Source organism: Schistocerca serialis, chromosome 5 (assembly GCF_023864345.2).
Source record: "Schistocerca serialis cubense isolate TAMUIC-IGC-003099 chromosome 5, iqSchSeri2.2, whole genome shotgun sequence".
Lineage (NCBI taxonomy): Eukaryota > Metazoa > Arthropoda > Insecta > Orthoptera > Acrididae > Schistocerca > Schistocerca serialis.
In genome coordinates, this window is record NC_064642.1 from 416,014,495 (window position 1) to 416,042,138 (window position 27,644).

The following is a 27,644-nucleotide window of genomic DNA, read 5'->3' on the forward strand; positions in this document are numbered from 1 at the left end:
GAGACACAAATCAATGTCTGTAATAAGTTGGTCAATTAGAAGACCCCCTATCCGTCGAAGTGGCACACCCCCCACGCGGGGTAGGAACGCCCAATAACCATGAAACATTGGAGGGTGGTCATCAAGGAAGTGCATTTCCTGAAGAGCAAGACAGATTGCAGAATAAGAGGAAATGAGTTGTTGAATTTCTGGTAGGCGACAGTAATCTCCGTTGCCACTGGGTTATCGTGAGGCTAGAGTCCAGATAGCCAGATAGAAGCTGAGGGGAGGTCATAGGTTCCCCAGGAAGCTAAGTAACCTTCGTCCTCGCAATAGGTGGCATTATGTCAGGATCGGACAGAGAGATTGGGGGGGGGGGGGGGGGGGTGTTTGGTGCCCTCAGAGCGCAGATCCCTCGTCTGACACATAGTTACAGGCTTTCTACCATGAGAACGCCGATGAGGGGCATTCTGACAGGGAGCCACATCCCTGGCAGGCAACACGGAAAAGGATGTCTTCCCTGGCGGAGGTGGAGGGGGGGGGGGGGGGGCAGTTCCTTCAGGGGAAGAGTTGAGTGAGAAAAGGGGAGAGGCGCAAGATGAGGGTGGGGAGGGAGGAACATGTAATTGAGGCAAAGGTAGAGGAGAGATATGCAGGATGAAGTCTGTCAAACTTCTTCTGGGCCTTAAAGTAGCTGAGAGCTTCAAGGATCTGTATTTTCTTAATTCCTTTTTTCCATCAGATATACTGGACATTCCAGTGCGTGGGGAGGATGGAGACCAGAGCAGTTTACACAATTAGGTGGTGGGATGCAAGGGCTCTCTACATGAAAAGGGTGGACACAGTCATCACAGTTGGGAGTGGCATCGCACAGTGAGGACATGTGGCCGAACTTGAGGCAATAGAAGCAGCACATGGGAGGTGGAATGTACTGTTTCGTGTTACATCTGTACACCAATACCCTGACCTTTTCAGGAAGGGTACCCCCTCAAATGCCAGGATGAAAGCGCCAGTGTCTACACAATGGTCCTTTAGTTCTCTCTGGACATGCTGGATAAAATGAATGCCACATCATTCCAGATTAGACCTACATTCATTACCGAACTGGAGGTGAAGATGCCTACGGAAAATTACACCCTGTATCGTGTAGAGTGACTTGGGAGGAGCAATAGTCATTGGTTGTCACCTAAATGATCACATGCACAGAGGGAGGCCGACTGACTGGCAGAAATTGTGTTTATAAGGAGAGAGCCAGATCTCATCTTGCTTAATAAATGAAACTCACCAACTCTGTCCTCAATATGTTCCGCAAAGAAAAGGGGTTTTGTGGCACAAAAGTCTCTGCCTGAGTCCTGGTACAGACAAGGAACCGTGGAAAGGGTTTCGTCCCAAGCCGGCGGACCTGGCCCTCCTCCCGGGAAGTGGCCTAGGAGGATAAGGCTGGGAAGCAGAAACAGGAACTGAGACAGAACTATTTCCAGGAAGAGACAAGGTCGCAGAAGAGTGGCCAGAGAGTTTTAACACATTTAATGCACCAAACGTCCGCCGGGGTACCATCCACTACCAACAGGGGCTCACCTCAAGGGCACCACTAAGCCACGGCAACGGCTGCCTGGCAGGATGGTTGCTGCCAGTTCCGATGCCCTGAAGAAACGGTCAACCACTCATAGATTTTCACAAGGCATTCACAGTCCAGGTACCAGCAGTGTGATCCTTGTGGTGTCAGGGGGCAGATGGGCACATAACAGCGCCAACACATGGACTGGCTACCGAGCTGGTGAACTAGCAAGGGGGTGAAAGGGCTTTGGCAGGAAGAGAGGGGTGGCAGGAAAAGGGAGAGGGGATGGGGATGAGGTGGAGGGGGAGAGAGAGAGGAACCCACACCCAAGATGCTAGGGAGGGAGTTCTTCCCCGTCTGACTCACACTACAGATTTCCAATTTAGTGATGGTGGTCAAACCGCTGAGAAGGACCAAAGAAAGAAAAGCCAAACACGAGGAGGAAAAGTAAACAAACCAAAACCGCAAGCTGGAGCAAAGGCAGGAGGATAGCCAGGCCGACATAAAGAAGAACCCCAAGAGGTAAAGGACTGGGGAAAGAATAAGGAGAAGGAAAGGGAAGGTAACGCAGCCCGGAAAAGAATAAAGGCTGCAATAGCTAACGAACCCGTATTGCCACACATTTACCCACAAAAGAGCTGTGGGCCCACTGTGGACAGGACAGTCTTAATATTTTTCCATGATCACACAATTTTAACTGTCAACACTGCAAACCAGGACTTCCAAACGGTCTTCATAGTCAACTCCAAAATTGGCCCCACCTATCGTCAACTTTACATTCTGTTGATACAGAACCAACACACACAAACATTATGCGTGTCAGATGCGCCTGCAACAATTCACCATTTCGGTCTCAACTTGCAAAATTTTAATCGTCCAATTTTAACTTTTTTGTCTCCGAACCTTATTACTATTTTCATTCACATAAACAGAATCTTTTTTGTCAGGCATCAAATGGCTCTTATTGTCATGCTCATAAAACCTAACAACCTTTTCAATCATGTTTTCATCTATGAAATTAGTTGCATTTTTCTTTTGACATATAGGTAAAATTCCCTGCTCTTTTACTAACTGCCTTGTTAATTTAACCAAACATTCTGACACATTAAACTCATCAATAACTTTTGCTCGAATCGAAGAATTTGGTAGTGAGCTGATAATCTTAACTTCATCCTCTTTGTTCGAAATATGACATTTAGTTTTTTGCTTTTCTATCAAATCATCACATTTGGTCAGAGAAGTTTTACAACTTATACGTGGTTTAGTGCAATTTTTATTTTCAAATGAAACTTTCAAACCCTTCTTGACAGTCATTGCAACTTTCTCAATTTTTTCACTTAGTTTTCTAATTTTACTAGTAGGCAACACACCTAGGATTCCTGAATCCACTTTTTTATAGTTTCTGATGAGTCATAAAATTCTTTATCTGAACTATCAATACCGCTTTCTTTGTTAATGATAAATATCTTAGAATAACATGCTGGACACAATGACTTTGCTGGTGCTGGATCAATAAAAGGGCTTTTATTTTTAAATAATGATCAAGTGTTATTTCTCTCAGACCTTTTGTTATAGGTTTCTTATGTTTCTTAGAAGGGTTCAAGAAAAGACTGGCCAAAAAAGTGATAAAATTTCTTTAAGTATTTAATTCCATGGTACTCGCATGTTGAGTTAACTTCTGTGCCAACTCGTACATGAAAGAACACTTTTTTTTCTTCACTATAATATCTGATTAAAGTAACGTCTTTAGGAAACACTCCACACACACTTTCGTGGCAAGCTTCATTAATATGAATACCAAGAAAAAACTGACATTCTATTGTTAAACTGCATACTTCAAGAGCTCATTGTTGACTGAGTGTGAGTGAACATATGTTTTGTAGAAGGGGAAAACACCACACAGACTTGTACAGGCTTGTCTACGAGCTGTACAAATTTGCAGATGCTGTCTGATAGCCTGCTGAAACTTTCTGCTGAGGATTGTTTTGACAAATAATTATTCCTTACTTCAATTTCATGTGTTTTTTTTTTTTCGTGTGTTTAAGTTACATACTTGATACACTTTATTACATTAGTCCAGACATTCCAGATATGAAGAAACGTATTTTCGACTCAGGTTTGTAATTTTTCTTTTTTTTTAGTAAATTCCAAAATTAATCCCAAAAGTTGAAATTTATACTGATGTTTGATATCATAAAGGTCTATTAAGAGTGTAATTTTCAGATTTTTATCTGGTCTCTAAGAAAGATAATGCACGCCAAAGAATGAAAAAAATTAAAAAGCTATTTTTTAAAATAGTGTATTTTTTTTAGTGTAAGCTTTTCACCACTTACATTCCATAAAAAGTAGCTATACTGTACAGTCTAATAGCACACAAATATTACGGTTGAGAAATTACTTCTTCTTTGGAAAAATAATGTTTAAAAACAGAGTTTTTTAATCTGCGGCCAATAACTTTGAGCCATTAAAAATATATTAAGGAATACATTCAGCTAGGTGATCATGGTTTTGCTGCTTATTTGAAAGGTCTGGGGCAACCCATTACTGAATAATTAAAAAAATCGCAGATGCTTGCAAATGCAAAAAACAGCCTGCAGTTGGAAACGAAAGTGGCTGCTGTTTCTAAATGATACAAAATTTAAAAAATTTAAAAATATTTTTGATCCCACTAAATGTTAGGGAAATCACACACAAATACCAAATTTTTCTGAGATGGTCAAGCAACCAATTATTTTTTTCCTGGACCACTTGGTATGGAATGATCCTGTGAGATTGGACCAGAGCCTGGTAAATACAAAAGAGAGTACCGCAATCTGCACTACAAGAGGTGGGGACAAGGAAGCAGAGAGCGTTAAGCTTTCGCATGTAGCTGAAGGGGTCCAAGCAGAGGCACCATCGGATTGTATCTTGGAGCTGGTGTTGGGCAAGTCCATGCAGTGGGAGCTGAACTAATTGCAAAAGTAATTTCCATACAGCATGGAGGTGATCAGTGGCCCAACTGAGGTCAATATCTCATTAACAATGATAAGGAAGAGTGTGACACTCAGCAAAGAGCCCTGCAGGAAGCCATTCTCTTGGACCCATGCAGAGCTGAGTGAAGTACCAACATGGCCCCAGAACAATTGGTAACAAAAAACTAATGAATTAAAATTGTTAGGGGGCATTGAAAGCCCCAGTCATGGAGGGTAAATAAAATATAATGATGGCATCTTACATAGGTCAAGGACTGCAATGACATATTGTCACTTAGAAAAAGCTTGTCAGACTGTCATTTCCAACCTAACTAGATGGTCTGTTATGGATAGCCCCTCCTGGAAACCACACTGATAGGGGGACAAAAGGCCCCAAGACTTTAAAACATAGCTCAATCAGTGGACAACCATCCTTTCAAGCAATTTGCAGAGCATGTTGATGAGGCTAATCAGCAAGTAACTGTGAAGGGAAGGTACTGTTGACTAACAGTCACATTGTTTACCATCTGACTGTGAATGGAATAAGGGCCCGGGACGATATCGTGATATGAGGCAAGAGCCTGAAGCAATTTCCAGTCAGTGAATCATCCATTATATAATTTGACATGACAAGGTGCAAAGGAGAGGGGAATGTGTTCAATTTATCATTTACATGTCCATAGGACAGCCGCATAAGAGGAGTACATTGTTGCCTTTACATTGTGGCTCACAAGGTGTTTTTAGAGAGGATGCATCAGTACAAAGAAAATCCAGAAGGAAGAGACCCAGTACAGTTGTGGATCTTGGGTGGCCCAGAAGACTGCACAGCTAGACTCATTTAGCCTTAGGCACATTCTAGAAATTGTAGTGTAAAGTTGTGTACCACTGCAATGGATCAGAGTTCAACAGTGAGTACTACACTCAGTGGGTCAAGATGCGTCACAGATTCTTCACATACCGTAAGCCTTCCAAAAACATACCTGCAAGGACACTGATCGGCAAGTGCTTATCGCCAGGTGGCGAAATTCCTGTGCTACCAAAATACAATAAAAGTAGAGGAAAAAGAAAATTTTCCTACCTTTCAGAACTGTTGGTTCCTTTGTCAGGGAGGATTTATGGATGGATTTCAGAATGTGGAGAAAAAAAGGACACATCACTCAGATCCAAAATATCTACATCTACATCCATACTCCGCAAGCCACCTGACGATGTGTGGTGGATGGTACCCTGAGTACCTCTATCGGTTCTCCCTTCTATTCCAGTCTCGTATTGTTCGTGGAAAGAAGGATTGTCGGTATGTTTCTGTGTGGGCTCTAATATCTCTGATTTTATCCTCATGGTCTCTTCGCGAGATATACGTAGGAGGGAGCAATATACTGCTTGACTCTTCGGTGAAGGTAAGTTCTCGAAACTTTAACAAAAGCCCGTACCGAGCTACTGAGCGTCTCTCCTGCAGAGTCTTCCACTGGAGTTTATCCATCATCTCCGTAACGCTTTCGCGATTATTAAATGATCCTGTAACGAAGCGCGCTGCTCTCCGTTGGATCTTCTCTATCTCTTCTATCAACCCTATTTGGTACGGATCCCACACTGTTGAGCAGTATTCAAGCAGTGGGCGAACAAGCGTACTGTAACCTACTTCCTTTGTTTTCGGATTGCATTTCCTTAGGATTCTTCCAATGAATCTCAGTCTGGCATCTGCTTTACTGACGAACATTCCTAATGCGCACTCCCAGATAATTTATGGAATTAACTGCTTCCAGTTGCTGACCTGCTATTTTGTAGTTAAATGATAAGGGAACTATCTTTCTATGTATTCGCAGCACATTACATTTCTCTACATTGAGATTCAATTGCCATTCCCTGCACCATGCGTCTATTCGCTGCATATCTTCCTGCATTTCAGTACAATTTTCCATTGTTACAACCTCTCGATACACCACAGCATCACCTGCAAAAAGCCTCAGTGAACTTCCGATGTCATCCACAAGGCCATTTATGTATGTTGTGAATAGCAACGGTCCTATGACACTCCCCTGCGGCACACCTGAAATCACTCTTACTTCAGAAGACTTCTCTCCATTGAGAATGACATGCTGCGTTCTGTTATCTAGGAACTCTTCAATCCAATCACACAATTGGTCTGATGGTCCATATGCTCTCACTTTGTTCATTAAACGACTGTGGGGAACTGTATCGAACAACTTGCGGAAGTCAAGAAACACGGCATCTACCTGTGAACCCGTGTCTATGGCTCTCTGAGTCTCGTGGACGAATAGCGCGACCTGGGTTTCACACGACCGTCTTTTTCCAAACCCATGTTGATTCCTACAGAGTAGATTTCTAGTCTCCAGAAAAGTCATTATACTCTAACATAATACATGTTCCAAAATTCTACAACTGATCGACGTTAGAGATATAGGTCTATAGTTCTGCACATCTGTTCAACGTCCCTTCTTCAAAACGGGGATGACCTGTGCCCTTTTCCAATCCTTTGGAACGCTACGCTCTTCTAGAGACCCACGGTACACCGCTGCAAGAAGAGGGGCAGGTTCCTTCGCGTACTCTGGGTAAAATCGAACTGGTATCCCATCAGGTCCAGCGGCCTTTCCTCTTTTGAGTGATTTTAATTGTTTCTCTATCCCTCTGTCGTCTATTTTGATACCTACCATTTTGTCATCTGTGTGTCAATCTAGAGAAGGGACTACAGTGCAGTCTTCCTCTGTGAAACAGCTTTGGAAAAAGACATTTAGTATTTCGGCCTTTAGTCTGTCATCCTCTGTTTCAGTACCATTTTGGTCACAGAGTGTCTGGACATTTGTTTTGAGCCACCTACCGCTTTTACATAAGACTAAAATTTCTTAGGATTTTCTGCCAAGTCAGAACATAGAACTTTACTTTCGAATTCATTGAACGCCTCTCGCATAGCCCTCCTCACATTACATTTCGCTTCGCGTAATTTTTGTTTGTCTGCAAGGCTTTGGCTATGTTTATGTTTGCTGTGAAGTTCCCTTTGCTTCCGCAGCAGTTTCCTAACTCGATTGTTGTACCACGGTGGCTCTTTTCCATCTCTTACGATCTTGCTTGGCACATACTCATCTAACGCATATTGTACGATGGTTTTGAACTTTGTCCACTGATCCTCAATACTATCTGTACTTGAGACAAAACTTTTGTGTTGAGCCGTCAGGTACTCTGTAATCTGCCTTTTGTCATTTTTGCTAAACAGAAAAATCTTCCTACCTTTTTTAATCGCTGATTCCCTGGTCTGCGTTAACTGTTTCAAATAGTTCGGGTCTGTTTGTCACCAGAAGGTCTAATATGTTATAGCCACGAGTCGGTTCTCTGTTTAACTGCTCAAGGTAGTTTTCAGATAAAGCACTTAAAAAAATTTCACTGGATTCTTTGTCCCTGCCACCCGTTATGAACGTTTGAGTCTCCCAGTCTATATCCGGCAAATTAAAATCTCCACCCAGAACTATAACATGGTGAGGAAGTCTACTCGAAATATTATCCAAATTATCCTTCAGGTGCTCAGCCACAACAGCTGCTGAGCCAGGGGGCCTATAGAGATATCCAATTACCATGTCTGGGCCTGCTTTAACCGTGACCTTCACCCAAATTATTTCACATTTCGGATCTCCGTGAATTTCCTTCGATACTATCGCACTTCTTATCGCTATAAACACGCCTCTCCCCCTTCTCTGTCCAGCCTGTCTGCAGTATACATTCCAATCTGAGTTTAGGATTTCATTACTGTTTACGTCTGGTTTCAGCCAACTTTCTGTCCCTAGTACTATATGGGCGTTGTGACCGTTTATTAATGAGAGCAGTTCTGGGACCTTTCTGTAGACGCTCCTGCAGTTTACTATTAGCACATTAATATTGTTATTCCCTGTTGCATTTTGCCTACTCCTACCTTGCCGCGTCTCAGGAGGCGTCTTGTCGGGCCTAGGGAGGGAATTCTCTAACCTAAAAAACCCACATGTGCACTCCACACGTACTCCGCTACCCTTGTAGCCGCTTCCGGCGTGTAGTGTGCACCTGACCTATTCAGGGGGACCCTACATTTCTCCACCCGATAGCGGAGGTCGAGAAATTTGTACCCCCCAGATCTCCGCAGAATCGGTTTAAGCCTTCCACTCGGCTCCAAACCAGAGGACCGCAATCGGTTCTGGGAACGATACTACAAATAGTTAGCTCTAATTCCACCCCGCGAGAGAGGCTTTCCGCATTCACCAATTCCGCCAACCGCCTGTACGAACTGAGGATGACCTCTGAACCCAGACGGCAGGAGTCATTGGTGCCGACATGAGCTGCAATTTGCAGTCGGGTGCACCCAGTGCTCTCAATCGCCGCCGGCAGGGCCTCCTCCACATCTCGGATGAGGCCCCCCGGCAAGCAGACAAGAGTGAGCACTGGCCTTCTTCCCCGACCTTTCCCCTATTTCCCTAAGGGGCTCCATCACCCGCCTAACGTTGGAGCTCCCAATAACTAATAAACCCCTCCCCCTGTGCGCCTGCTCGGACCTTGCTGAAGGAGCAGCCACATGTCCACTCACAGGCAGAGCGGGCGATGCCACACGGCCAGCCTCCACATTGACCCTCCGCCTTGTGCGCCGTGAACGCTGCTGAACCCACCACTCCCCTTGGGGAGAGGGTGGCCCAACCGCGCCCGGTACCCGCGAAGATGTCTCGACAGCAGGGACAGTGGGTGAAGCATGTAACACCTGGGGTGTACCATGTGACGCACCAGACTCCCCACTGCCGCTACACTCCGAGGCAGCAGCCTGAAGATGGCTGACCGCGGCCAGCAACACGTTCAGCTGTTCGCGAACAGTGGCCAGCTCCTCCTGCATCTGTACACAGCAGTCACACATCCTATCCATCCTAAGAAATCAATTTACTGTAGAGAGTTAATCAGCTTTTAACTAGACTGCTAATTCACTAAAGGCGGCTGACTAAACTGTGGTTGCTAGACACTTCTTGTACAAAACAATGAAAATAGCACTACCTGTCTCTGGACTGTATTGAAAACAAACACTGGCACTATTGGCACTATGGTTGACTCTCTCTGACTGTATTCAAAACAAACACGAAATCTATGGAACACTATTACTAGCACTCGACAATTAAAGCTTCCTAAAAGCAAAAACACACGGAAGAAGTGACAAGTATGAGAGGACCCACCTGATGTCTTTGGGCAGGGCAGGATTAGAATTTCACTGTCCATACATAATTAAGCATGTTATTGTTGCTACTTGCCTTCTAATGGCGGAAGTTAAGAAGTTAAAATTAAGTGATTATTGGTCCAAAGATACACTTTTGAACACATCAGTTTTCAGCAAAATTACATCCCAAGATCATTTTTGTCTAATACGGAGAATTCTGCGCTCCAGTGATAATTCAGCAAGTACTGGAGGTGACAGTCTATTTAAAATTAGAATGACTGTTGACAAAGCTCGTAAGACATTTCATAATTAATTTTTTCCACATCAGAAGCTTTGTATACATGAAAGGCTCTTCCTGTTCAAAGGATGATTATCTCTTAAGCAATTTATTCCAACCAGGTGCAGTAGATTTGGAATAAAGACATTTGTACTGTGTGACAATCAGAGAGGGTATATTTTGGATTTTATTGTATATACAGTAGCAACAACAGAAATTGGGCTCCACAATTTAGGGAAAAGTGGCAATATAGTGGCAACTCTTATGGGACCATATTTGGAACAGGTCATATTCTATATGTCGATAATTGGTACTCCAGCCCAGACTACTTCATCTGGTTTCAATACCACGGAATAGCTGCTTGTGGCACTGTCCGTCAGAATAGGTGCAACATGCTAAAACTGCAGAAGAAATTAAAATGAGGAAAAACTGAGTTTAAGTCCAGGGACAGGATCCGTGCTATCAATTGGTGCGATAAGAGAGTGGTGTCCATGTTAACCACAAGTCTTACAACACAAATGGTTGAAACAGAGAAGACTGAAAGAAATGCTGGCGAAAAAATATAGAACCCACAACGTACTGTAGATTACAATTCAAGTATGGGTGCAGTTGACCATTGTGACATGTTCCTGAGCTCAGTTGGATAATAGCGTTAGACTGTGAAATGGCACAAGAAATATTTTTTTCGTGCCGATCCAAAACCTAGATCGAAAATAAGGATGGGAAATAGTTGCAATAGGTTAAAAATTATTCAAACAATTCCTGACCTCTTCATATGTAGCAGTTTGCTGGCAAAAGAATGGACTTGGTGACTGAGATGGTGTATGTCTGTACTGTGGCAAATGTAATTACACAGAGTAAATTGTACCAGTATAACAAAACCCATATATTAATCTACATGCGATACATTTAAAATATTAACATGTAACATAGACAGTTATATTCCTTTATCCTAAATAGTACTTAATAGATCACATTCAGTCTACCTGTACAAAACCTGTTTTCCACAACTGATTTCAAACACCTTTGATCACCGAGAAATAACATGCAGAAGTTAAAACTCTGTTCTCAGTGCGATTTTTCTTGCTACTTTGCCTCTGTTGTTAGGCAATATTGGAAATGAAAACTGTTCCGGGGAGGATGGGGGGCTTAAAATTGGTTATTCCAATGAGACTGGCTTTGAAGCATTAATAGAAAATGGTATATGTAAAAGAAGTATCGAATATATCCAGCATTCCTCTATTCATAAAAATCAACATCATTTCGACTAATTTGTAGATAATTGAAAATAGCAGGGGAATAAAATTTTGTATTCCATATCTTTGTGTTATAATTCTAAATTTCATTCTCATCATGCATTCACTCTACCAGATATGCGAATCCAAAGTTTACATTGTTTTCGGGAACGATTTTCGCGCCCAACTTTCATCCAATTATACAGCTTGGAATGTTTTATAGAGCATTGTTTTTAGCAAAATCAGAACAAAAATACCACATTTTTGACATTTTTACATCTTCAATTTTGTGCTTAATTCATTCGGTACTGGAAAGTGCTATGCAAATGAAACATAATATTTGAGAACCTTGTGTTGTTAGATTACTACATGCCAAGTTTCACGTTCATCATAGCATTAGCCTAGGAGATTCAAGAAACCAAACTTCGAAATTTTTTTTTGTGCCTTTTTTTTTGGGCGATTTTACCTACTATTTTCTGGCTCAATATGGCTCATGAAATTCTTTTAATTATTATTCTTAAGAGAATGCATAGAGTTGTAAAGATGGCCAAATCTGATTCTTTTACAAAAACTATTTCCCAAGGTATTACAGCTCAGAGTCGCCAAAAATTCACGCTGGCTCTGGGCGAGGCGTAATCAGTCCAGAAGTATTCAGCACAGGGTGAGCTGCGCAGCACAGGCTGCTCTGGTCCCTGTGGCAGCTGCGAAGGACAGGCACTTAGCGCAGGTAGCCAGATTACGCCGTAGGCCATGGCACCTCAACACGCCAAGCAGATGATGCATCTCCAGCAGTAAAGGGTTAAACAGCAGACTCAAACACATAAAACCAAGATCAACATTTCGTCTATCAATAAAAAGTAGTAGTTCAATTTAAATGTTACAATGAAATGAAAATTCTGACTGCAACAAGCAAATATTCAGGATTAAATTCCGATCATATACCAACACCCAATTTCTTTGGACCATTCATTACAGACTAGTGATGGTACCCTTGTTGAAACAGTTTTAGGTTTCCCACACAAAATGTCTTATCATTTTTGTAGAAGAAGGTGCAAACAGTGTTAGTAGGTGAAACACTAATTGGAGAATATCTCCTGCAACCAATACGGTCTTCATTTAAAACTCAAAATTGTGAAAATTTATGTGAAATCAGTGAAAAATTGAACACAACTGTCATTATTTTTAACCTCCTGTTGCCTCTAATCAGCAGCACAATCCTTCCCACAAGTTCCTGTAAACTTTTATCACCACCCTCTTCTCTTTTAACCATGGACATTCACCGGCTCTGAACATTCACAATCATCAATGAACTGATAATTCATTGTCTTTTTCTCATAAGCTTCTGAGATGTAAATAGTACCTGTGACAACTCCAGCTATGAGCTTTCTCCCCAGGTACATGTGCTAGTAAGACTTTGGTGGTTAAATACCAACAAAATGGACCACAGATTTTGTGAAATAAGAGTATTATGTCAAACAATGGAGAGTCCAGGATGGAATAACATAAAAGGAGAGATTGAGTTGCAGACAGGCACAATGAAAGAGGCTGATAAAATTTTAAGTTTTTGGACCTGCAAGTCCTTTTTCAAAAATAGAAAAAAAACACACACATTTTCAACTCAACTTAAATATTTGACAGTCTTTCCCATTGTGCCTGTCTGCAACTCAATGTCGTGTCTATGTGGTGAGCAGCAATCTATCCTTTCTGTAAAATGTTATGTCACGTAGGTAGCAAGTTTTGTTAATGAATCCAAGGAAAATTGTGGTAAAGCCACACATTTAAGGCATCCACAAGACTGCTGTCATTTTTTACTCTTGTATGCCATGTGCACTTACCTACCAGGTGACTGTAGTTTATACACATAATAAAATCACACATTTGAGATTTGGATAATGGTTTGCTTTTTGAATGCACAAAACAGGTCCAGACCAGAACACAAATACCTATGGAACACATCAGAGACAAAAAGACCATCTGTATGGTGCATGCATTGAAGATGAAGCTGCACCACAGTGTTTCCTGGATTCATCAACAAAATTTACTTCCTAGAGGATATGATAGGTTATTATTTTTATAATTCTAATTCTTTGGTCCAGTTTGTTGAAACTGAACCACTGAACCATTACTAACATATCTCCATGAAGTAGAAACTATAGGTAAAACTGTCAGATAAGTATCAGATAAGCTTTTCACATATGTTATGGTTTCAAACAACTCTATGGCCAATCTGAATAAAGTCCGGACAAGTTATTGTGTTTAAATAAGAAGACTTGGAAGCAATTAATGATGAAGAGTTCCTATGAAAATAAGAATAATATGCATTTGTAGGTGTTGCATAAATGGGAACTCTAAGACTGAGACTCAAGAACAATATAATTTTTATTTTTTTAATGTGGTTAAAAAAATCCACCACAAACATTAGCCACATAATGCAAGTGCTAGCTCGGATCGGCATTATCACACAAAAACGGATACCGCCAGCACAATATGACCTCCACTGCAGATGTCGGATTCACGGTGAATGTATTGGCCCAAACAATAGTTCTAGCACATCTAAAACCACAACTCAGATATAAGTTGTAAGGAGAACTTTTAAGGTTACCTGGACTGTCAGTTCTACCCCATTACACTGACAGAAACTGGGTATGTGTATTGTAGACAAAGCTTTAAGGTGCAGAATTGTTTATTTGTTACAAAAACATAATCTGAGAAGATGAGGCAGATCACTCAAAGACAAAAATCATAATTAATGTTTAACTGAAGTCCTGGAGAACTGTCACATCAGATTGGGAATACAAGAATAGTAACATCACTTACTCCATTTGTACAATGACTACACACATCCAAAGAAGAATATAACTGCAATATGTAACTCAAACTACTGTTTGGTCAATTTTACAATAGTACATGTAACACGTCCTTCTGTCTCTACAATATTAGGTACATATTTTACACATGCAACTTCTTTGTGTGGCTTTTAAAACAATGATATTAGTGTACTTAGCAATGTCCATTTGGATTTGCAGAGCAATGAGAACCACAAAGATGGAATAACTCCTGCAGTGTGCTGTTTTAATACCAAGAAAAAGTAATATTAGATCAAAAATAATAAACCATCCAAGTTTCATGCATCTTCACTCTGAAGCCTTCCACAGTCAATCCCACGAGTTCAATTGCAAGTACTCTCACTTGATTACCCCCTCCCCTTCCCCTTATTCTACAGAGATGTGACAATTCACTATATTCCACATCATATAGGATTACAACACTTACATTAAACCTACAGTATCCCACCATCTGTTGACATACATTTATTGCATCACTATACAGAAGTAATGCTACAGATAAATACTCAAAACTGATATAATTAGCACCAGAGCGGCATGAGATTGGATAGCTTACTATCTGTTGTTTAGACATTCATTCATTGTTAGTATTAAATTCCATTTTTCAGAAGTTTTACACCACTATCTCTTAACAGTTTTTCATTCTTTTATCATGCAGTAGCTGTAGCACCTACCATCGAATTATTACATCTTTAACGTATGATACGCGCATTTTATTATTCTAGAATAAAAAGCCACCCCTTTATTTCTTGACCTGACTATACAAATAATTCTTTCTGCTGCTTTAAGGCACCACTGGCTGCCCTTTTGATTAGTTAATAAGCTAGATGGAAAAATAGAGACCAAATGCACAGTCCTTAGCTCAAGCTGTCCAAGCAAATAAGTTTTTCAAAAATTTATGCTATGAAAATTTATTATACATTCCCTTCTAAAATTTTCATTGAGACTACACACAGTTGTTCTTCAAACAATATACATCTTACCACCATTATTATATGTGCTCAATGTGAGCAGGTGCACAGACACAGAGAGAGAGAGAGAGAGAGAGAGAGAGAGAGAGAGAGAGAGAGAGAGAGAGAGAGAACTGTTTACTGACCTTTGCAACTTTTCTTTCTCTGAAAATAGGCGAGGTATTTCAGGCAGAAAGTCTTCCGACAGGGTGTGGTACAAGGCTCGTTCAACTTTAGATGTAGAGTCCCTGAAACCTTCAGTGACTTTGTCCCAGTCTTCTTCTGTGAAACAAACCACTTGCCACACACTACTGCTTTGTTCCTCTCCTTCTGAATCAGCTGGTGATTTTCCTCTCTTCTTCTTTCGTTTCTCATCCTTTAATCTTCGTTTCTTTTCTTTTACTCTTTTTTTCTGAGGAAGAAAAAGCTTAATTGTTTTGGCAACATGTATTATACAGACAATTTCATCACCAAATGAGTTGAAATATTAAGTTATTAAACAAATTGAAAAATGTATTAAACTGCTGATTTCTAGTCCCTGGTTAAATATATATTTTTAACATTAAATAATGGTAAATCCAGGATGGAACGTAACAAATTATTTTTAAAATTATATTGCCATGTCAACATAATTACAATCACCACCAAATCCAAAACCAGAATAGTCAATAAAGTAAAACATCTCACTCTGATAGCACATTTATTATAAACATCGACAGACAGAACAAAACTGAACTCCCGTAGGGCGAGTGCTGCTACATATACAAACATCAAATAGGCCAGAATATACAAACACCACAAACATAAGGAATTTCAAGAACCTTCAATAAATACTAAGTAACAAATAATTGCTGGTGATCAGATTTGAACCGGCAACTCACAGCATGTGTCAGTCATGCTAAATGTTTTTATATGCACAGTCAGAAATCACTGAAATGTTGGACAGCATAGACAACTTATTCTATATCAACATTATGTCTATCGATTATCTTAAAAATGATCAACTGACACTTGGCAGTTAGACGTGACTTCGTTTCAGCGCCAGTGCTTACTGTGAATCATTGCTCAAGATTTTATGATGGGCAGTGAGGACAAAGCTAATATGCCATCAGAAAAGAAAACAAAGCATATGTGTACATATCTTACGAAGTGGGAAGCTTTATATTCCTGGATTGGACAACAGCACACAAATGATTATAAAGCAAATTGCTTAATCTGCAAACCTGAGTTTTGCATTGCACATGGCGGCAAGAATGATTGTGTGCAGCATATGAATATTTCAGGTGGTAATTTATTACTATGAATCCTAAAAAAAATAAATATCTTACTGTTCAGCATGTAGAAATCAGTAATTGGCAATTTTTTGAGTTAACTTCTTGTATTTGCTTGTAGGTCAAAAAAGCAAAGCAAATGATGTCACTACTTCATCCAAGATAACCTTTCTTCAGCTCTCCTCACCGGGGTAAAGGCCTAACAAACGACAACATGAGCTTTCATTAGCCTACCACACAGTACAATACAATCTAAGCTATAGGAGCTTGGACTGTGTGATCAAACTGTAAAGAAATGTGTTCGGCGGGTCTAATGCCTCAAAGAAAATATCTGTTCAAGTGTCTGTCAGTTCATGGTGGTCAGAATCTCTTGTGACGCCCTTCCCTGTTATAGCGGACCTCCTACACATTTTGTTATTTGGTGCTAACATATTTTAAGCATAAGTTGCAAAAATATTAATTTCAGAATGTTGCGGAAATCTTCACGAAGAGCAGCAAGTGGAGAAAAATATTTTATTAATAATTTTTGGAAAATTGTGTTACATGGTGAAAAATCTGAAATGACGATAATGAACATAATGGCCCCAAGAAGTGTGAATGATTTTTTGGACGTTTTAAATGACCTCAAAAAGTGTAACATGTTCTTTTCTTTAGCAACAGATGCCTCCATTCATCTAAACAGGAACACAATTCTAGTTGTAAGATGATATTTTGACCGCTTAATGTAACTAAAAAAAAAAGGTTGCATTTCATAAAACAGGAAGAGGAAACTGCAATGGATGCCTATAGGTTGTTAAAAAAATTCACTGTAATCAAATAATTTGAATGGCAGTATATATCATCACACTATGCTGATGGTGCCAATACAAATTACAGTAAGCACCATTCAGTCCTGAAACTATTAAGTAATGAGAATGAAAAAATCCTCAAAGCCAGTTCTTTTAACCATGTGCTTCATAATGCCATGAAACGTGCGTGTAACTGTTTACAATATGTAGATGTCGAAGCGTTAGTATCGAAAACATATGGTCAATTCTCTTGTTTTGCCAAACTAAAGGAAACGTTAAAATCATTTTTTGTATTTGTTAATGTTGAATGGGCTGAAATCCTGCCACATGTAGATGGTTCTCTTTTACACCTGCTGTAGAAAGGCTTTTAAAAAAATTGGGAGCCTATAAAAGCGATTTTAAAAGCATAGAAGATTCAGGCTTTCCGAGGCTAGTTCTATTTTTGAAAGCAGAAATCATAATCCACTACTGGCTTGCTAGGCCTATCGTAGCTTCACTTTTCAGGGTTCCTGTAGGACCTTCACAGCTACCATAGCGGTCCTCGGGCATATACTGTCCCCACTGCACCTCGCTCCTACAGGCAATCCCCTACTTCATGACGTTGCTGTGTTTCCCACGGCTTGGACGAGGCATTGGACTTGTGGGAGAAGGTGGAACCATTACAAGAGGAGATAGAGAAATCAAGGCTGAGATGATATGGACAAGTTAAGAGAATGGAGGAGAAGATACCCAGGAGGATACATGAGGTGAAACTGGAAGGAAAAAGACCAAGAGGAAGACAGAAAGACAGATGGCTGAAAGGAGTAGAGGAATGCACCCAGAAGAAAGGAGAAGACTGGACCAAAGTGATGACGGGGAGATGGTGGCAAGGCAGAAGACGATGGAGAGGCCTATGTTCCATACAGACCCAGCCAGTGGCTGGAAACTGTCCAAGATGATGATGATGATGATGATGATGATGATGATGAGAAGATTCAGACTGTCCTAAAGTTTTGAAAAAGTATTTTTGCAATGAAAATACAGAAGTACACACAATTGTTTGGCTTATATTAGTTTCTTAATGAATATTGGAAATATTTTCATCCTAAAAGCAAAGTATTTGGAGAATTCTGATATTAGTACCATGAAATCTCATGAAGCTGTACAGTTACTAATCAGTAAAGTTAGACAGAGAAAGGGATAGATTTTTTTTATAGCAGTACTCATTAATTGTTGGCCACTGTTCTTGATTCAAATTTGAATTCTATTAGTGAGAACAACTTCATTAAATTCTATGATTCTTTAAATTTTCACTTAGTTAACAAATCTGATGATAGTTTAAAATGTTGAATCTCACTATGTCTAAAAAGGGAATTAATATTCAATGACAAACATGAAGTTTATAAATGTGTCAAGCTGGATTGCATGAATGAAGATGAATTATATGAGGAATTTTGTAGTTCTAACAATGCAATTAAATGTGCTCTTTTTAGAGGATAGTATTCGCCAGAAATGGATAAAAGTTTTAACAACTTTGAAATCAAATAATGTGAATTTTGAAAACTTGAGTAAACTGGTAGGTTATGTCACGAGTATACCAGAAATTAATGCTCACACTCAGTATTTTCTCTTGAGAATAATAAGTGGACAGATGTAAAGAACAGAAGTTGTACAAACCTAATCAAATCTGAACTGCAAGTTGCCATGAATTTTCCGTATTCATGCAGTGAATTCTTCAAATTTGCTAAAAAATTATATAAAACTACTGACCGAGGCAAAATCTGTTGCAAAATATGTGTAAGTATTTGCAATCTGTAATTAAATAGTTATCTTTTAGGAATATTGCTTTCATTTTTGGTGAAATTTCACTGTGCTCTTAATCTCCCTCATTTTTTGTCGGGGATATAAGTATCTCCCTTATTTTCTTTTAAGAAAGTTTGCCACCCTATCCTCTCCTGTTTCAGATATTCTCAATGGAGCTGACTACAGCACCCTGGGTCTACATCTTGTCAATAACCCTTTGTACAGCACAAATGACAGAGCCTTGTGCTCTGGTCATGTCATGACGGAGCCTTGTGTTCTGGTCATGTCACCACACCCTGTTTACTATGATGACCATCAAGGTAGCCCCTCTTGTCGAAGCTCTGTGAGCATCGAACAAATCTTCAGTTTTCTTTAACAAGAAGCTTCAATTGTCAGTCTGCACCTCAGGACCATAGCAGGGCTTCATACAGAGGGCATGGACAATGTCTCTCTGCACTTTCGTTTTCTTGACAAAGAGACATAATCCGTGACTTCATATGTGGCATTCAACAAGCGACAAAAGATATGATACAACATAAAGTAGCATTTTAGTAACTATTCCAATAAACCCACTTCTCGCACAGCCATACTGAGATGGGGGAAGAAGTTAACTGGCATGCTTGCAATTATGGTGGTTGGGAACTGACATGCCTGTAATTATGGTGGTGAGGAATTGGCATGGGTGTAGCACACAATCTTTATCTTCTGGATGGGCTTGGTTCCTCCATCTTCAAGGCTTCTGTTGTTTTCACCAATGCTGAATCTTCCCCCTGTTCAGCAGCAATGTTATTCTGTGCAGTGATGACTGAGATTTTGTCAACTTGTCCACACTGTTGTGTTTCACCACAGGATTCCTTCGAAGAAAATCAGTGCCAATGCATTTGTATCTGTTTTTGAATGACACTGTGATGTCATACACCTGAAGCCTCAGTGCCCATCTCGCCAGTCGACCCAACAGATCCTTCAAGCTAGTCAGCCAGCACAGAGAGAGAGAGTTGATTCATAACAATGGCAAATGGTTTGCCAAATAAATAATGCCAGAACTTGTTGGTGGCCAAAACAAATCCCCCAAGATTTTTATTTCTTGGGTGACAAAGAGATATTTTTTCAGACTGAGGTGGAGGCTTGCAGCATAAACACACTTCAACGTAGTTGTCATGTGGCTTATGCTTACACAGATTCTTCAAATGTCTTCAGGAAAGGGGTGAGGAGCAGACAATGTTGTCCAGACAGCGAAGACATATACTTCATGAAGATGCTGAAGCAGATTGTCTATCGTACACTCAAAAGGGGCTGGAGCGTTACACAGTCCAAACAGTATAACTTTAAACACCCAGAGGCTCACAGTAGTTATGAAGACAGTCATTTCCTAGACAATCTTGTTAACTTCAATTTGCCAGTAACCCTCCTCTAAGTCCATTGTTGAGAAATACTTTCCTCCACTCAAGCAATCTGGGGTGTCAACAATATGCAGCAATGAGTAGACATCTTTTTTGGTGATTTTATTCAGTCATTGGTAGTTGGCAAAGAAATGCCGAGTGCCGTCCTCCTCCGTCACGAGGATGACAGAGATGGAAAAGAGAGCTCTGAAGTTTCAATGATGGAATCTTGGAGCACCTACTCCACTTCCTCCAAGATTATTCGTCATTCAGCTGACAACATCTATACGAGTGCTGACTTATTAGTGGATAATTCCCAGTGTTGTCAGAGTGTTTTTCTTGGGCCATTTGGCATATCTTTTCTTCAAACCAGATTCAAAAGCATTTGGAAATTGGTCCAGAACACTCAGCAATGTTGTTTCTCTGTCAAACCCAGTGGCAGTTTCAACAGCAGCTTCCATCCACATGTGGTCTGTACCGATAGCACCACCACATTTCTTCATCAGTGGTATTAGGCTGCCCTTTCTTGATTGGTTTTAGGTGTCCCTATACACATACCATTAGGGATGAGTTGTGGCTGCCCATGAGAATTAGTGATCCAAAGTTCTCCTTGGCCACCTGCAATGCTTACATTCCTTGCTGGCAAGTAGACTTTCTTTAACGAGCCTAAGTAGCTTTTCGCAATTGATAAAAGTTTCGCAGTTTAACTAATCATCTACATTTACAACAGGGACTTGTCTTGTTGACGACAGCGGGATAATGTATTCAACGACAAACAACTGTCCAGAACAATCTCTGTTACATATGCTTATTTGAACTTTTTCGTCAGCCTGGAGCTCTGATCTATCACAGTCTACTACTGGTTGTGATGGCTACAGGAAGTCCCACCCAAGAACAACATTATGATTACGTTCTCTTCATAGAGTTGTGGTCTGTCATTGATAGTCAGTCTTGCAATACAAATTCTTTTTGGCTGGATGTATTTCCCATTTATGGCTTTCACAAAATTCTTTTCGTACTTTGGAACAGTCTTCTTTTAGCTGGTGGTGGTATGCATTTGACATTAAGAAAAGAAAGCCCCTGAGTCTACATGCTCTCAGACAGGTTGGCCATCAATTACGATGTCTGAGATTTCCACACATCTTTGTGACTATCGTCCATGGAGAATTTTCATCTGTTATGGCCTCACTTCCACAGATAGTCACTTTGATTACTTTTTCTGAATTCTGTGGCTAGATGAATGGGTGGTGTGTCTGCATGGTGACACGGACTGGCTATGGCATCTTGAGGAGCAACTTTTTCCAATGTACGGTGATGGGCTTCATCCCACAGGGTGACGTCTGGCAGTGCAGTAGTTGTCTAACACTCATATTCTTGCTCTGTAGCATCATAAATGTCCTGAGCATCCACAGTGGAAACATACTGGGGTGTTGCTCTCCATCCTCCAAACGTCTGTTCTTTTGCAGGGAATTATACTTCGCGGAGATGTTGGTTGTACCTGTATTGATCAGATGCTGAGTTATCATTTGATGGCTGTGGCGTAAGTCCAAGTTAGCCCAGTCCATTCTTCCTGGTGTATGAAACTGGTAGCACAGATTGGTGCTGAAAATCAGTACACGTCTTCCTCAACATACTTCATTACCTCCTGACATACGTGGCCAATATTCATGGCTGCTCTCTCTGACTTACTTGATCTGACAGTTTTGGCTACCATAATTTGCTGTATGCCTTCTGTTACCACCTAGTGTATGAGACATGCAATGAGATGATGGGCTTTCACAACTTTCATAGGGACCACAATCAGGTCTCAGTCAAACTTCTTTCGACCAACTCTTTTTTTCCGTTGCATTTTCTCCATGTGCTGGCACCATTTTATGAATTCCATGGTTGTTGCAACATCCTTTACGAGAAAAGTTTCTTCTTCCATCTAGCTGGGATTTTATCAGCTGCTGTAATATTCAGATTCACATTGTGGCATAGGGCCATAACATAAGAGAGATTGTGTCATTTACCCATATCACTGGGCCTTGTTCTTCAATTGTTCTTTCGCTGCTGAATGTCACCAAATGTTTTCTTCATTTTGGTCTCAAACTTATAATGACAACTATTGAGTTTCTCTTTGTTGCTCTTAATCCACTGCTGGTCTGTTCTGGCCAAGTAAAAGTACACATTTCAAAAACGCATAATATCATAATCCCACAAGTTGTATTTGGTGATTCGGTTGAATCCTTTCACCAATTTAATAAGGCCCCGGTAAGCACTGACGGACTTTTATGAGCAGCTGACTAACTGCCGGCTTGAACTCCATTAGTCTCCTAAATATAGGGACTTAGGAATGATGTACAGTTTGCATTCTGGTTCTTGTCCATGTAGGCAATAGCTCTTACACTGCCTCATTGGAACCACAGTGACAGAGATTTTTTGAAGTACCTGGCATCTCCAGCAAACAATGTCACATCGTAACCACAAACAACTCCAAATCTGAAAGCAAAGTCATCTATGAAGGCAACACTTAGCACTGAAAGTACATTTATAATGAACACCAATGTATAGACAGAAAGGAACTGAATTCCTGGACAGAGAGTACTGCTATTTATATAGACATTGAATATTCCAGCATATGCAAACATAACAAACATAAATTTTGATAACGTTCCAGAAATGATAAATACTAAATAACAAATAATTATTGGTAGTTGGGATTGAAATGACGTCTTCCAGCATGCCAGCCAGTGATCCCAACCACTATGGCACACTGCACACCTTAATACACTGAAGAGCCAAAGAAACTGGTACACCTGTCTAATATATTGTAGGGCCCCTGCAAGCATGCAGAAGTGCCGCAACATGATGTGGCCTGGACTCGAATAATGTCTGGAGTAGTGCTGGAGGGAACTGACACCATGAATCCTGCAGGGCTGCCCATAAATCCGCAAAAGTACGACGGGGTGGAGATCTCTTCTGAACAGCATGGCATCCAAGATATGGTCAATAATGTTCATGTCTTGGGAGTTTGGTGGCCTGCGGAAGTGTTTAAACTCAGAAAAGTGTTCCTGGAGCCACTGTGTAGCAATTCTGGATGTGTGGGGTGTCGCAATATCCACTGGAATTGCCCAAGTCTGTTGGAATGCACAATGGACACAAATAGATGCAGGTGATCAGACAGGATGCTTACGTACATGTCACCTGTCAGAGTTGTATCTAGATGTATCAGGGGTCCCATATCACTCCAACTGCTCATGCCCCACGCTATTACAGAGCCTCCACCAGCTTCAACAGTCCCCTGCTGACACGCAGGATCCATGGATTCATGAAGTTGTCTCCATACCAATACAAATCCATCTGCTCGATACAATTTGAAACAATACTCATCCGATCAGGCAACATTTTTCCAGTCATCAACAGTCCAAAGTCAGTGTTGACACAGACCCAGTTGAGGCGTAAAGCTTTGTGTCATGCAGTCATTGAAGATACATGAGTGGGCCTTCCGCTCCGAAAGCCCATATTGATGATGTTTTGTTGAATAGTTTGCAAGCTGACACATATTGATGGCCCAGCATTGAAAACTGCAGCAATTTGTGGAAGGGTGCACTTCTGTCATGTTGAATGATTCTCTTCAGTTGTCATTCGTACCATTCTTGAAGGATCTTTTTCCAGCTGCAGCTATGTCTGAGATTTGATGTTGTACCAGATTCCTGTTATTTACAGTACACTCATGAATACCTCGGAGATGCTGTGTCCCCTCGCTCATGTGCCGATTAAAACACCATGTTCAAACTCACTTAAATCTTGATAACCCGTCATTGTAGCAGCAGTAACCAATCTAACAACTGCTACAAACCACAGCGCTGTATTCTGCCTGTTTACATATTTCTGTGTATTTGAATATGCATTCCTATACCAGTATCTTTGGCACTTCAGTGCAGTTTTGGCAACACATACTATAAAATGTCATCAGCAAATGAAACAAATATTAAGTAATTGCACAAATTGATAGATGGGTTAAATTGCTAATTTATGGTCTCTGATTGAAACAGGCGTTTTAAGGTCAATTAAGTTTGAAAAAAATTACTTCCATCTACTTAGAAACTGGCCATCTAAATTCATTATGTCAACTTTCTATTGTATCCTGGAGCTACGCTGTAAATGAATATACCAAAAATAATAGTGGGTAAGAGCAGTTTGTAGTTTGAGAGCACTCTTCTGGAGTGCATGCTGACACATGACACGTGCGCGCGCGCGCACACACACACACACACACACACACACACACACACACACACACACAGAGAGAGAGAGAGAGAGAGAGAGAGAGAGAGAGAGAGAGAGAGAGAGAGAGAGAGAGAGAGAGAGAGAGAGAGAGGGGGGGGGGGGAGAGGGACGGGAGGGAGGGGGGAAAGGGGGAGGGGGAGGGGGGGAAGGGGGATGGGGATGGACAGGGGGAAGGGGAGGAGAGAGCGGGAGGGGGAATAGTCAGTTTCCTTTTATACAATAATTAATCATGCTGAGCAAAGATCTGAAGTGCCTTTTACATGATCAACTTTCTTGTCTCAGGTGACTGCTCAAGACAAGTGCAATGCCCCTGGTATTCTATTCCTGCACTGAGTCTTGCTTGTTCTGAGTGGTCATTTTCGTTTACACGTCTGCACCAAAATTGCTGGTCTTGTGAGAGCTGTCTAATGTGTAGTTTGGCATCTGAATGGTGAAAGTGAGGTTACGAGGGTCAATCCCTTTTATGGAAAAATTGAAATACAGTAATGAAATGTATGAACAAGCAATGACAACAGAGTTTAATAATGACAAAAGCAGAATTTTAGTGGAAGTTCTTGTCAACGTGAGATAAATTCTCTACACTCCTGAGAATTGAGAACTGAAAGAATACAAAAAGTGTAATTTAAATATTTCATAACACATGCATGTAACTGTTCCGAGAAAGTATGTGCTTGCAAACACATCTAACAATATGTAGAATGTAGTAAACAGCGCCTTTTTGATTAATCTTTTTTATCTTGTTTTCTTGCTAAGTGCCAAGTAACAACTAAAATTCTTTTTCTCAACGAATAAATCTGAATTTTTCTTTGTTGAAATAATTTTCGTTAAAACATGTTTACCTGTTTACATTCTTAATTTAATGTAGTATGGGTTGTTTCCCTGTAAAACGTAAACACTTTTTGCTTTCAGGTATTTCATCTCTCTCGTAGGGGAACACTAGTAGGAAAAAGTCCCAGGATCTTCTGTAAATTTTCAATGTGCCATGAAAGCAAAGCAAACAATATAATAAATATTAAGACTACACGGAAGCACAAAATCATTTTCTATATTAGGAATGAGCTTGACCAGAATAGGTTATAGCTTCTGTAGATAGCCACCAGAGTTCCTTGTCTCTGTGCATGGCCAGTGTGCAGAATACTCGGAAATTTAGACCTCCACACTCCGCACAATCTACAGATCACTGACGCCATAGACACACTTGTGTCAAGGTTGGTTGATGATTTTCGTGCAAGCATGAAAGGTGCTTGCACTTCAAGTAGTTGATTCTGACCAGAAAGTTGCTGGTGTAAAATGGGCTTGAAAGTGCTTCTGATCTTTCCAAATTGGTTTTCCAACATATGCTTGGCTCTTAACATCCATCATCTTTTCCATTAATTAATTACTGTTTGACTATCTTGGAGAAATCATCAAGCATAACTCACAGAGGAAAGAAAGATAGCTAAACAGCAGCAACAAAAAGAAGAAAAGCCCAGTTTCTACCACGATCAACATATAATAAGAAATGCTTGCAAACAGACACAAAGATCCAACAATATAAAACCGTTATTCTCTCGGCGACCACTTATGCTTGCGAAACACTGTTCCAAATTAAAAAATGAACTTATCTGCCCCTCCCTCAAAACTGATAGAACTTGCATAAATAAAACTGGGCCAATGCATTCTTGTATATCCTCCCCAATGAAACTGTCTATTGAGAAAGTGATCCAACCACCAGCATACAAAAGAAGAAGAAACCTCTGTATTTCTTTCACATCTTGTGACTGCAAGGAGACAAGATGTTTACAACAACTTGCGATGAGAAATCTTAGAAAGAATAAGCGACAATGGATCCGAGCAATTCAGTAAAATCTTAAAACATTTAGGGTCAAGACTGTAGATGCAGAGAACAGAGATAAAATTACCAGAATGAATTTTTCACTCTGCAGCAGAATGTGTACTGATATGAAACTTCTTGGCATACTGAAACTGTGTGCCAGACCAGGACCCAAAGGCATGGCCTTTGCTTTTCATGGCCACGCGCTGTACCTACTAAGCTACTGAATCAAGACTCGCAATCAGTCATCACAGCTTTACTTCCACCAGTACCTCATCTCCTACCTTCCAAACTTCACAGAGGTTCGCCAGTGAAATTTGCAAGTATAGCACTCCTTGAAGAAAGGATACTGTGGAGACATAGCATAGCCACAGCCTGGGTGTATCCTTTCTTCCAGTTAGTCCAACAAAGTGTGAAGGAGAATGTCCATGAAGTCTGGAAGATAGGAGATGAGGTAAAGCTGTGAGGGTGGCTCATGAGTTGTGCTTGGATAGCTCAGTCATTAGAGCACTTGCCTAAGAAAGGCAGTGGTCCTCAGTTCAGTATGGAAAATGTTGGGAAAATGTCCACCACCTAAGCACCGAGCCACAATTTGCTAAAAGGAAAGAGATTTTGTGTGTGTGTGTGTGTGTGTGTGTGTGTGTGTGTGTGTGTGTGGGGGGGGGGGGGGGGGGGGGGGGGGATGAACTGTGAACAAAAGAGAAGTAGTTGCTCATTTATTTTGTTTTGAAAACAAGCATCTGTGCTTTCAGTAAGCCAATCAGTCAGGCCCCAGTTCTCAGCTGATACACATCTACAGAGTGGAAAGTTATGTGTTTATCTTTTTCTGTGTTTTCATTCTAGTAGATTTCTTAAATCTCATGTGTGTTTTTCTATTTAAGAGTTTAATCTCGCATTTTGTAAGCGTAAATTCATTCTGTCTACAGCACAGTTTTCATTTATTTTCAAAAGCCAGCTACATAGCTCATTAATGCATCAGCATTGCTGACATAGCACGAGGGTAGTAAGTTGCATATGTAGGAGTCAGTCTGCTTTTACAGTTTACATCTTCAGTTAAGAGTTGATAGGATGGGTAGGACACCTGCATGCTGTGTGCGGATGCAAGAGGAGCTGGCCGTAGTTTTGAACAGCTGGATGAAGTTTTGGCTACAGTCTGTCACCTTCAGGCTGCTGCCTCGATGAGCAGGGATGGCGGAGAATCTGGCACATCACATGGGACACCTCAGATGTACCTTGTTTTGCCCACGGCTCTGCTGCGAAGGTATCTCCTAGTGTACCCAACGCAATGGATCCACCATCACAGCAGGGTAAGTGGTCAGTGATATGCGACCATGTCGCTCAAGATGGAGAGCTGAAGTGAAGACGGGCTGTCT

At 40.7% G+C, this 27,644-nt stretch overlaps 1 protein-coding gene across 1 annotated transcript in view; it reads right to left on the minus strand.

The window, feature by feature from the left end:
• LOC126482350 (uncharacterized) overlaps positions 1-27,644 on the minus strand; it is a 281,287-nt gene that overhangs the window by 174,737 nt on the left and 78,906 nt on the right. Inside the window, exon 6 of the mRNA XM_050106430.1 lies at positions 15,113-15,378. Coding sequence (XP_049962387.1) covers positions 15,113-15,378 — 266 coding nt within the window. The remainder of the gene's footprint in view (positions 1-15,112; positions 15,379-27,644) is intronic.